At 28.0% G+C, this 13,264-nt stretch overlaps 3 protein-coding genes across 3 annotated transcripts; 1 reads left to right on the top strand and 2 right to left on the bottom strand.

Moving 5' to 3' along the window:
- Window positions 1–377: 377 nt before the first annotated feature.
- Phum_PHUM420890 (uncharacterized protein) lies at window positions 378–3,596 on the bottom strand (the record flags this gene model as incomplete). Its single annotated transcript, XM_002429085.1, has 8 exons — window positions 378–723; window positions 807–982; window positions 1,098–1,343; window positions 1,424–1,677; window positions 1,760–2,746; window positions 2,861–3,099; window positions 3,166–3,385; window positions 3,488–3,596. 8 exons carry the CDS (start codon window positions 3,594–3,596, stop codon window positions 378–380), a joined length of 2,577 nt encoding a protein of 858 aa, XP_002429130.1.
- Window positions 3,597–4,965: 1,369 nt separating this feature from the next.
- Phum_PHUM420880 (uncharacterized protein) lies at window positions 4,966–7,810 on the top strand (the record flags this gene model as incomplete). Its single annotated transcript, XM_002429084.1, has 6 exons — window positions 4,966–5,064; window positions 6,073–6,189; window positions 6,269–6,540; window positions 6,754–7,060; window positions 7,163–7,258; window positions 7,742–7,810. The coding sequence occupies 6 exons, from the start codon at window positions 4,966–4,968 to the stop codon at window positions 7,808–7,810; spliced, it is 960 nt and encodes a 319-aa protein (XP_002429129.1).
- A 404-nt stretch (window positions 7,811–8,214) lies between these two features.
- Window positions 8,215–10,052, bottom strand: Phum_PHUM420870 (isocitrate dehydrogenase NAD subunit beta, putative; the record flags this gene model as incomplete). Its single annotated transcript, XM_002429083.1, has 7 exons — window positions 8,215–8,451; window positions 8,532–8,741; window positions 8,825–8,989; window positions 9,064–9,270; window positions 9,355–9,600; window positions 9,687–9,746; window positions 10,005–10,052. The coding sequence occupies 7 exons, from the start codon at window positions 10,050–10,052 to the stop codon at window positions 8,215–8,217; spliced, it is 1,173 nt and encodes a 390-aa protein (XP_002429128.1).
- Between the last annotated feature and the right edge of the window lie 3,212 nt (window positions 10,053–13,264).

The following is a 13,264-nucleotide window of genomic DNA, read 5'->3' as shown; positions in this document are numbered from 1 at the left end:
AAATCGACAGCAAAACGGCTAAATTATCAAGGTAAATAAGGTAGGAAAATAATATATTTTCTCTTCTTTTCATTCTTTATATATCAAACTCATGTATACGTTGTTCTGATTTTATTCGGGAAAAAAGGGGGACACCATCGAAACACAAATCGTGTGACGACGACATGTTTGAAAACAATTCAAAAAAAATTTACACGGGCGTGTAATAGACAAAAAAAAAAAATTTATTTACTTTATACAAATGAAATTATTTTTATTTTATTCTTATATAAATATTTAAAAAAAAAAAAAAACACGTGGGATTAATGCGATGACGTATACAATTATGAGTGACGTAATAAAAAAAAAAAAAAAAATTATCATTATCATTTTTCTCATCATCGTATGTTGATAACGGGATTAAAAACGAAATTTAATATCCTTTTAAAACCGTTATATATTTCTTTCGGGAAATTTTTACCCGTCAATTTATCCGTTAATTTTTTTATCGTTTTTATATTTTTATTAGAGCAATTTATGCAACCGATTTCGTCAACGACGATGGACAAATTTTCCGTTCCAATCGTTTCAGGATTATTTAAAATCCCTCTGAACCATATTTGATCGTTTCCATCGAGTTTCAACGTGTAATTTTTCATGCTGTCGTCGACGATTAATTTTATTTTCGATTCCATGCTGTTCCACGTGTCCGAATTTATTTTGACCGTTATTTCCAAATCGTACCTTAAACAAACGAACGATAGATCGATCGAGACAATCGGAATGTTTAAAAAAATAAGTGTATATATATATATATATATAATTACCTGTTCCACGAATTTAAATGACATTTTCCCTTCGCATTGATTTTATTTAAAATGTTACAAAGTTTTTCTTTGTTTTCGTCATTTTTCATAACATCGTTCGAACAATTGGATTCGTAAGGTTCTCCATAATAACATTTTATTTTATTTTTAAATGGTTCCGGTACGAGATTTAACAACTGGAAACAAAAAAAAAGAGGGAAAATCTTAACTTTCAATCGAATTTTATCCAGAAAAAAAAAAAAATCTTTTATTTTTTTCTTTCTGCCTTGCCTTTAAAAAATTATTTTGAACTTTTATAATTCGGACGTTGTCGACGATTCCGTACCAATGAATTTTCAAACCGTTTAATCCGATGCAATCCTCCTGTATCGCAGCATCCATTCTTTTATCCCAAGAACTCTTTTGACAAATCGACGAATATTGATCCCAACTTAGCGTCGGTTGCGGTTGAATGTCGGTCGTGGAAATGGTTTCGTCGAATAAACCATTCAACGGGGAAGACAATAATAAACCGGAAGAAATGACGGCGATCAAAATCTACGGAATGAAGAAAAAATAGGTTCGAGTCGAAACCAAAAAAAAAAAAAAAGGATTTCGTACGTTTGATAATCCCGTACCTGAGCTTTGATGAATCCGCTTCGTAAACCCAATTGCCGTTTGTAAACGTATATGAGAAAAGTAACGATTATGGCCGTCACGGCGATTCCATGTCTGGAAGACCATGCAGAATAAGCAAAATGTTTAACGAAAGCAACCACCGGAAGTAGAACGGTTGCGATTCCAGCAAGCGGAAGGAAAAATATCAAACCGACCAATGCTAATGTTGATCTCAAAAGTCCGTACCAGGTAGCACCCTGACATGATATCACAGCTATCTGAAACACAAACGGGTATATATGATTTATAACATAAGACGAACGTTTTTATCTTTCAGGATTTGGAAATAATAATACTAACTTGCCACCAAGACAGCGTCACGCAATGAGGTATCAATAATTTATATATTCCTCTCCAATTGTCTCGGGAAGCAATTTTAAAAAAAATACCCGGTATCAATAGATAAAAAAAACCTCGGAAGTTTAAACAGAATTCGACTCCGGTGCCGACGATTTGACTGACAAAACAAGAGAAACCATAATCTTGAAGTGTGGGAAGTTCGATGTCTAAAAACCTCCACGTTTGTCGTACGACACCATCCGTTTCGTATGGGTATTTAGCAAGAACGTACAATGCAAATGAAAATAATAATAAATAATAATCGATTTTTTTCGAGGATTTCCCGTGGAAAATGTAGAGGGTGAGAAAAGTAAATGCGAAAGATATGGTTGCCAATTCGCTTTGAGGTATCCAGAGTTCGGAAATGAAAGGATACACGATTAAATTGATGAGCAGACTAAAGAAAAACAAACCGTAGGGCCTCATGTTTTTTTTACAAAATTCAAATTCAGGATCGTCCGTATTTAAATTTCCATCTCTATCGTACCTTAAAAACAAACGAGACCACACTCTGAAATCCGCGTATTCTTTCTGAGATTGAAGCATTTGAAGAGTCGACACGACCATGTAGAAAAACGAAATGTAATATATGCACATTGGAAGAAACAAAACTAAATTATCTATCGTCAATAACGGATACAATAGGAAAAGTATTAAAAATTGTAAGGAAACGGAAGTTGAAAATATTGAAAAATAATTTGTTCTATATCGTAAACTAAAATTATTAAGTAATTTTAAATGTGCCCTTTGAACTCTTATAAAAGGGTATAAAAACGTTCTTTGCAAGCAATTTAAATTATCAATATTTTTATTGTTGTATTCTGTTAATGCGAAAACACCTTCGACCAATGGCAATTCACCTTTCGAATAATGAAATGCTGCATTCTTCAAATGATTTTCCGTTAGTTTTTCATAGAATTTTTTTTCATTTTTTTCAACACAACCTGGAACGGATTGAAGTGATAAATAATTGATAACACAGTCGAGAGAACTATTTCAATAGTTGGTAAGTCATTTTTCATTTTTTTTTTTTTTTCACTTGTTTATAATTTTAATACCTAAAATTTCTTTGCTATCCATAAAATCATCATCATCATCATCACCAATCACATCATTTTTAACATTGACTTCTCCTTTATTAATTAAATCATCATCTTTTTCATTTTCTAATATATCATTTTGAAAATTTTGATTTCCTTCTTTACTCGTCGAAGCGGATGCTAAATCATTAAAATAAATTTTTCTCATTTGTTTTCTTAACTGTTTCGATGTTATGAAATCTTGGCCGTCTGATAAACTGATAAAATAAAATATGACGTTATTATTATATGAGAGTAAAAATGAATAAAATATCAAATTTTACCTTATAAACATTTCTTTGGCAGCTCTTTTTGCTAGTTTTTCATTTTGTGGTGTCGTCAAACATGCTTTAACAGTTTCATAATTGTATTCTGTGATGCCTTCACCGGTTTCTAAACACTGTCGTAGTATATTAGTCGCTTCCAAATTACCCTGTTCTGATGCTTTGATGAGCCAAAAAACTCCAAGTTTTGCATTTTCTTCATTATCATTGATACTGATAACTTTAATTGAAAATTTCAAATTCTCATTAACAACTCAAAGTTTTAAATCGATTGCAATAAGGGAATTGGTGTGTTCGAAAAAAAATCAAAAACAAATCTCACAATTTTTTTCTCGTAATAATTGTTTTGCCAAAACAACTTGAGATTCAGGACAACCATCTTCTGCTAATTCGCTTCTTATTTTCCTACTAGATTTTTTATCTGAAATCATTTTTTATTTATTAATAATAATAATAATAATAATTAATATAAATTTTTTTGTATTGTTTCAGATAATTGATAATAAATTGATTGCAATCGAAGTAATAATAATAATTTAAAACAACATGAAAAGGATGACAACAAAATTAATAATAATGATAATAATTTAATGATGATATGTAAATAGTAAGAAGAAAATAAAGAAGAAGCAAGACAATAAGAAAAACAAACTGTATCGGCGAAAAAATCGGCGAGTTAATTTTTTAACTTTTTTTTTTTTTTTTTATGTTTAATGAAAAATTATTATTATTATTATTAGTTTTTACAATCATTTGATGTTTAACCCATCGAAAAGAATAATTAAAAAATAAAAAAAAACGATAAATCGATATCGGTTTTATCGAATAACAAATCGATTTATCGTTTTCGATTGTAATATTAATTAATTTGTAAATTATTTACCTTTAATAATCCATTGTTTTCTACCAGGTGTACTGCCTGGAAAAGGCACTACACCGGCCATGATTATTTTTTGTAATGATAAGTTTTTTTAATGATTTAATGGAAGAAGGGCTTATAAGAGCGCGTGATCCGTATGCGTGTAAAACCCTTTTTCAATTAAACAATTTGAATTTTGTCGTTTTATGCTTTTTTTCTACGTACACGAGTCGCAAAACCTCTAACGGTCGACGTGAAAATTATAACGTTTGAAATTTTGTGTTCTTTTTTTTTGCTTTTTTTTTATAAAAGAATTTATATATAAAAATATTTATTAGTCATTTTTTATTATCGTCGTTATCTAGCATACTATTTCTAGTACGTTTTGATAAAAATAAATATGTCAAACTTTTTTTTTTTTCCGTTAAAAACAAATTTCGAATGATTTCGAATGATCACAAAAAAAAAAAAAAAAACTTATGATTTTTTTGAAATTGTTACTAATTAAAACTTTTCTTTTAGGAAAAAAAACAAAAAGGAAAAAGGAAAACCTTTCGAATACATTTTTAAAAAAAAGGATATTTGGACAATTCACGAAAGTTAAAATAAAAATCCATTTCAATATTCAAAATGTAAATTTTATTTTTCTTATACAAAATGGATGAAAAAATAACGGAAAATAAAAATATAAAAAAAAAAAAAAAACGGATAAACGATAACAAACAACAATAAAAATCGTTTGTTGTATTAAAAATTATGTAATAATTAAAATATAAAACAAACAGGTTTGTACGTTAAAATATAAAACAAACAGGTTGATTTAAATTTTATAACGAATTTTTTAACGGTTTTTTTTTTTTTTTCGGTTGTGTTGGCTAACTAACGTTTTACATAAAACCATAAAATAGTTTTTTTTTTTTTTGTTTTAAATTTTTAGATTAATGCAAAATATAAAAGGAAGTAGAACCGATCAAAAGACAAAAGCGGAAAAGGAATATAAAAAAGAACTGGAAGAACAAATGACGAAAGAAGAATTAAAAGTCTTTAAAGAAAATAATAATAATAATAATAATAATAATAATAATAATAATAATAATAATAATAATAATAATAATAAAACAATGAAATTTTTATTAGTTTTTCTCACGTGCTCGTGTTATCAATTAGTTTGTGTGTTAATGCGACGATTGCGATAAGTTTATTAATATCTCATGTGAGTTTTCACGTGTTCAATCATTATTATTATTACTATTATTATCATTATTTAAAAACCTACAAATTGAAAAAAAACAAACATATAAAATAAATTCGGATTGACAAATTTTATTTGATTTCAGGAAGAAGAAGAAGGAGGAGGAGAGGGAAAAAAAAATTTTCCAACATGGAATCTGTCGTTTATTTCCACTATTATTATTATTATTATTATTAATACCATTTAGATTTTAATACCGATATTATTTATGGTTGTCTCAGCAAGCGTTTTTTTTTATTTAGTAAATTTATTTTAAAACGATGTAAAATGTCTCATTTGTAAAAGAACACAATCATCATCAAGAGATGCAAAAACTATCCAGAAAAATTCTTCGATGGTACATCTTGTAAAAGAAACGAAAAATTATTTTAGATAAAAAAAAAACAAAATTTTCACAACACGGTGCCGATGATAATAATAATAAAAATAAAATTATTTTTTTTAAACAGGTCTGCCAACAAAATAAAAAAGTAAGTAATTGAAAATTAAAAAAAAAATAAAAAAAAAAAAAAAAATTTTTTTTTTCTTAAACAATTGACAATTTTTTTTATTTACTTAATTTTTTTTTTGTGTTATTTTAAATTTTCCAGAAAATGAATCTAAATTATTAAATGTTTTAATAATATATATATATATATGTATATAAAAAAAAAGAAGCTTAATCAACATCTAGAAAAAGCGTAAAAAGTCATCATCATCATCATCAGAAAAGGGAAATAAAATAATTTATTTTTTTTTTTTAATTGAAAACAAATAATAAAAAATGGACGGTGATAATCACAAAGTACCGTATAAGGTCGTCGATCGTTGTGCATTATCACCTTTAGAAAGGCAAAAAGTAAAAGATTCGTGGTTAGCAGTACCGAAAGAATATAAAATACCTACAATTGATAATCCTCCATTACCTAAAAAGGTATGTTTTCAATTGCTGTAATCGTATTTTGAAATACGTGGAAATAATAATAATAATAAAAATTTTTTTTTTTTTCCAGTCGCCCTACGGTTTATCCATACCGGCTTTAAAAGCCAAATGTAGTCCGCACACGGAAAAATTAGCCGTTGCAAAAGTTCAACTTCCGAAAGTTCACTACGTGACAAAAGCGGAAAAAGAGTATAAAAAAGAACTGGAAGAACAAATGACGAAAGAAGAATTAAAATGGTTATATAAAAAAACGATACCAATTCCTCCGAGTGTCGTTTCGAAAGCTGCACTCAAAGCTAAAATAACTCCAAGAATAGAAACTATGGCACTTGCTAGACTAACGTAAATATTTTTTTAAATAATTTTCCCAAAAAGAAAACAAAATGTCTGCCACAGAAACATCAAACCAACGTATATTTTTTACTTATATCCGGTTTGCTTCATTTTTGTGTTCCATTTCTGGAAAATCTATTTTATTTTTATTGAATTGTTTCATCCTAACAAATTAAATTTATTATTATTATTATTATTAATTATTATTTATTATGATTTCAGTATATTAAACGAAACGAAAAGGCGATATTTTTCACGTTTAAACACGAATCAAAAAAATGCAATTAATCGTTACATAAAAGAACATTACGACACGTTCAAAGCAAATTATCCTCCAGAATCGGATACCATATACGTCCTCAACGGTGGATCTTTGGTCCACGCTTCGTGCACGGGTAAAACTCAACAAAAGGGTGGAAAACGAGTTCGTTGCATATGCGAATTAAATAAAAATCAAAGGAAAACATTCCGTAAGAGAATGAAACAAATGGGAGCACCGAAAAAACCGATTGTTCCAGATAAAGGACCGGTAATTGATGAATTGAAAAAATTTTTCTCCAAGGGAAGATGAAGAAAAAAAAAAAAAATTTTTTATTATTAATCTCCCCCCCTTTTTCGTTTTTTTTTTAAGGATCGGGGACCTAAGAAAAAGATAAAAGATTTCGAACCGTGGTTAACTCTAATGTCACAACCTAAATATCCAGGTGAAAGAAGTGATGAACACAAAGTGAGAACATCCATACCCATTCCGGAACCGACAAAGGAAACACAATCGAAAAAAAAAAATAAAAAATAAAAATGCATATTTTTTATTATTATTTTTTTTTGCTTCATCAACGGTAAGGGTAATTTAATATTTATTTTATTATCGATGATAATAATAAGGTTAAAGGTCATTGAGGATTGATACGTTTTCACGTGTATGTTGTTGTTTGTTGTTTGTGTGTTTGTTTGTTGTCACCTTTGCCGTTTCCCGGATATTAGGTTAGGTTAATAGTAAAATTAGGATTTTTTTTTAAATTTAAAAATTTGTTTGTTGTTGTTGTTGTTGTCTTAACAATTAAGAAGGAGTTTGTTTGTTTGTTTGTTTGTTTGTTATCGATCGGTGTTTCTTTTTCTTATCAAAATCGAAACGATTTCTTTCTCGAGTATAAAATTATTTAAATGAGAAAATTTATCCAGGGATAAAATATTTTAAGATTATTCACAGATTCTCTCTTATTCTCAACGCAGCATCCCTTACAATTCAAATTACATAGGATTATATTATAGGAAATAAATGAGGAAAAATTTCGTATAACAAACAATAACAATTTTATTATTATTATTATTATTATTATTTTACTTACAAATCGTACGAGGTAACTTTTGTTTGTTTGACAATATTAACAATTTAAAATTTTTTTAACGGTTAAAACGAATAAACATTTTCCGACATATTTTAAAATTATACCTGATAATAATAATAATTTCCGGAATTTTTTTTACCGTTGTTTAAAATACTGATTTTTCAATACAAATACTGAATTTCACAACAGCAACAACAACAACAGCAAAAATTACACTGCGGGGGGCGGGGGGCGGAGGTAACGTCCGGAAAAATCTTTTTCTTTTGCGGGGGGGAGGAGGAGGAGGAGGAGGGAAGGAGAAGGGGTCGGATGGGGGCGTGTGTGTGTGTGAAATTTATTCGTTTGATAAATTGTTAATAATGGCGCATACGAATTCATTGGTCGTGGCTTGTCCTCCCATATCTTTCGTTTTAACTTTACCATCGACGAGTACTTTAGTAAGAGCTTTTCTTATCATGTTAGCATATTGGGGTAGATTTACGTGATTGAGCATTTTGGCGGCGCATAAAAGCATCGCGGTAGGATTGGCAACGTTTTTCCCGACAGCTTCTGCGAACGTGTGCCTCGCACCCTAAAAAAAAAAAACAACGAAACGATTTTTATTAAACAATGAACTTGACCGTCATTAGAATGGGTTCGAATAAATCGTACAGGTTCGAAAACGACGCATTCGGCACTGTAACTTGCACCCGCGACAACACCAGCACCTCCAACCAAACCACTTCCAACGTTATCGATAATACTTCCGTATAAATTAGGAGCAACCATGACATCAAATTGATGAGGATTCGATACCATTTGCATTGTAGTATTATCGACAATCATTTTTTCAAATTCAATTTTAGGATATAATTTTGACATCTGAAAGAAAAAAATTTAATTTTTTTAAATAAAAAACTTTTTGTTAATTCAAATGGATAAATGATTATTAATAATGATAATACTTCTTCGCAGCTTTTAAGAAATAATCCATCTCCTAATTTCATTATGTTAGCTTTGTGAATTGCTGTAACTTTTTTCCTATTCATTTTGGTTGCGTAGTCAAAAGCAAATTTGGCTATCCTTCTAGATTTACCTTCCGTTATTATTTTTAAACATTCTACAACACCCTAAATAAAAATAAACGTTATTAGGCGACATTTATAAAGTTTTCAAATGGTAAATGACATGTTATAACTCTTACCGGTACGCTTTCATGTTCTAATGCAGAGTATTCACCCTCTGTTTGTTCTCTGATAACGATTGAATCGATATTTTCATGTTTGGCTTTTATTCCAGGTAAACTTTTTATATGGACAACATTAGCATATAAATCTAATGATCTTCTTAATTTCATATTTAGAGTTTCAAGTTCTCCAGTGTGACTATGATCAGGAGTGGCTAAAACTCCCTGCGTATAAAATCATTCATAAACAAGATGAAAAAATGAAAAATTTTTTTTTTTTTTTTTTTTTTTTTTCTCCAATTAATATACAAAATGTAAAATAATAATAATAATAATAATAATAATAATAGTAACTTTTAAACAAATGCCATTTCTATTAATCGAATTCATGACATCTACTAGAGGAGCACTCATTCTGTGATTTATTTCCGATAAATAATAATTTTCAAAATCGACAGGAATACTAGCAGCATCAAAGATGTCTAAAACAGAATTCATCAATTCAGGTCCGACTCCATCTCCTGGTATGAGAGTACATTTCGTTCTGTTTTCTTCCTTTGGGAACAAAAAAAAATAATAATGATAATTACGTTATTGAAAAAAATATAAAGGTAAAATCGCTTAAATGGATTTAATCGTACCAATGCTGCTTTTGAAACGGCCGATTGACTCAAATATTTTACGCCATTATGACGTGATACCTGAAACGTCAAAATAAACAAGGAAAAAAAATTTTTTTTTTTTTGTTAAAATTCGATAAATTTAACAATACGTTAACATGTCTTTAAGGCATAACGTGTACTGTTCGTTAAAAAATTAATTATAAGGATATGACAGGGTACGGTGGGGCGAAAGTTGAATTCGGGAAATATATCGTTAAATTTTAAAAATTTTCAGGTACGGTTATTACGTGAAAAATAAAAAATTAATATTTATTTACGTACCGAACTAAATAAAACAGAAATATTTCTACTAAGGAAAGCCATTTTAAAATGAGCAGTAGACATTGATGAAAAGCCTCCGTGATATAATCCGTCCTTGAACAATTAATTATTTTTTTATTCTATTTTTTATTAATAAAATAAAGAAAATCGTAAAGTTTTATTCTAATAATAAAAAACTTTATCATTTTCTTTATAATCTAATTTATTTAATTTAATTAATTTATTTTTTATTAAATTTATTACTTTTTTTTACTAATATTTTCAAGGAGGCAATGATAAAAAACGCTTAATAAAAAAATTTAATTAAACAAGGCGGTGGTTTTATATTATGCGCCTTCTCATGTTGATTATTATTTTTTGTTTGTGAAAATATTTAATTAATTATTATTTCAAAATAAAGTTTGAATGGAAAATTTTTTTATATGAAAAATAATCTAATAAGTAAAATTTTATTATTATTATTATTATTAATTAATTATCATTATTATTATCGAAAATAACTAAATAAAATTTTTTTTTTTTTTTTTAGAAAGTTTCTTGTCAAAGTTGAAAATAGCAAATAACTTTATTGAAATTTAAACTCATGTCAAAAATAATAATAATTACTTTATAACTAACGTCAATTATTATTATTATATATCGAGCGTTAATGTTTATTTTGTATATTATTTCATCTCTATTCCATAAAACGCAAATTCAGCATTTCATAATGATAAAACATAAAATTATCTGTCAAATGTGTAAAAATCAAATATGGCGTCGTATATCATCATAACGGTTATGAGTTTTCATTGAAATAACTTTCGCAGTAAGTTTTTGTTTTTTTAAAAATCGTATTAATAAAATTAAACTCGACATAACGAACCGAATAAAAAAAATCATTAATAATAATAATTATTATTTTAATTAAAACTGTATCGTGAATAAAATATATATAAAAATTTCAAATAATAATATTAATGTGTAAAATTATAGTCCGCCATTTTAAAAAACCGCAATAAACGAAGGAAAAATAATAATAAATTTTTTTTTTTTTTTTTTTTTATAGGAAAAGATTTAATTAAAAAACCAAAACTATTCATGGAGAAAAAAGAAAAGGTTTAGCATATTTACACGTATGTCCGTTTCAACCGCAACGTAAAAAAGAGAAAACAAATAATTCGTTTTTAATTGAGCTTTTAATTAAAAAGACCAAACAAGAAAAATTTGATTATTATTATTATTTTAAATTGAAATATCTACTGCTGTACCTAAATAAAACTACTCGGATGCCAGGTACGTCGAATGTTTAAAAAGGTTCTGTAATTTGTGTCTTAAACTCTTGGGAGAGAGATAAACCTCTCCGTTTACTGATAAGACATAACCTTGAAAGTTGGAATCTAATTTCAGTTCGTCTAAGAGTAAAATATTCAGGTTTCATTAGGAAGGCTCAGGTTCCGGAGTGGAATGCAGCACAATTTCAGGATTAAACTCCAGGAAACGTTTTGTTCTTTACAACGGAAATAAACACATCAAGAAATTGTAAAGGATAATAATAATGTCTTTATCCTCAATATTATTTCCCGACGGTGAATAGCTAGCCAGGTACGCAAATGCATTTTTTCTGGGTCAGTAAAAAAAGGTTTCTAGAATTTTCTCTCTTTTCCGGCAAAAAAAAAAAAAAAAAAACATTTTTTACGCTACACATCGGCAATATTTTCTAATTATTGTTTTTTTGCTTTGCTAATCGTAAAAACCTTTTTTTTTTGCTGACTTTTTAAATATACTTTCTTCCTTTACCCCCCCCCCCCACCTCTTCCCTCTATTTGTTTATAATAATCGTGATGATGATGATGATGATAAAAATAATAATCGTTATTAAGTAATTTTTACGCTCGAAAAAAATCAAATCGTAAATTGAAAATAAATAAATAAATAAAATTATATTGATCATCATCATCATCGTCATCATCATCGTCATCATCATCGTCATCATCATCATCATCATTACCATCAGTATCATTATCATGAACAATTTAACAATTAATTAAACGAAATTTTTCTTTTTCTTAAGACATTTTTTTCTAAGTAACGAATTTACTTCCGGTTCCGGTTTTTCTTTTTTCTTTGTTTTTTTTTTTAATGTTAGGAATTTACAGGAATGACTTTTCCAAACGTTTTTCATTCTTTAACCGTTAATTTATTAGAAACTGTCGGAAAGGAATCCGCATAATTATTTTTAAATAAATCTTTTCTTAATTACCCTTATTTATTTATAAGATTTTTAATGTAAATACATTTCCGGCGGAAACTCGGATTTTTTTTTTTTTTAACGTTTTCCACCAGGCATCGAAACCTGAATAAACGTTAATTTTTTTTTGTCATTTCGATTCGATTCGATTCTCGAAAATAAATCGAACGTGTAAACGTTATTTTGAAATTCACCCACGTGATTTTTTAATTAAAATAATTAAATTCAATTTTTATTGTTTATAAACTTAATCCGAACGTGTGAAATGTTTCGAAACTTTTTTTTTTTTTTTCGAATGCTTAGAGTAAATAAATAATAAAAACAAAACGGCAACAACAACAAACAAAAACAAACAAAAAATCTCTTTTTTTTTTTTTCGCAACATTTTTTTTTTAAAGCAAACAATTAATCATTATAACAAAAAGAAAAAAGAAAAACCGAAACAAAACAAAAACAAAAACTTTGTTTTTCGAACCGAAACGTTCGGAATTACTTAAAAAAAAAAAAAAAAAACTATAAAAACCGTTCGAACAATACAATTTTTTTTTTTGGGGTTTTTCTTTTCTTTTCATTTTCATTTTCCCATCGACTATTTTCCTCTTTCTTCTTCTTCTCTTTCTCCTCCTCCTTCTCCTCTTTTCCTCCTTCTTTTCCTCCTTCTTTTCCTCCTTCTTTTCCTCCTTCTTTTCCTCCTCCTCCTTTTCCTCCTCCTCCTTTTCCTCCTCCTCTTTCTCCTCCTCCTCCTCTTTCTCCTCCTCCTCCTTCTTCTTCTTCTTTCTAATCATTTTTTATCTTTTACTTTCTGCATCAGACAGTTAAGGAAAAAAAAAAATTTTCTTCTTTATGACTTAACACGTACTAATGGACAAAAAAGAAAAGAAAAAAAATCTCAGACTGACGTGATTTACTGTTTTTCAAGTTTTCATTCAATGTTTCCACCCCCACCACCACCACCACCACCATCACTTAAAATGAGTTACAATAAATTTTATCTTATAATTTTAAGTACTGATAATAATAATAATAATAATACCTTTTAAATAAC

The sequence above is a fragment of the Pediculus humanus genome, genomic scaffold (genome assembly GCF_000006295.1).
Source record: "Pediculus humanus corporis 1103172108187 genomic scaffold, whole genome shotgun sequence".
In the NCBI taxonomy this organism is placed as follows: Eukaryota; Metazoa; Arthropoda; class Insecta; order Psocodea; family Pediculidae; genus Pediculus; species Pediculus humanus.
Note: the sequence above shows the minus strand (reverse complement) of the source record. Positions and strands in the feature narration are given on the sequence as shown.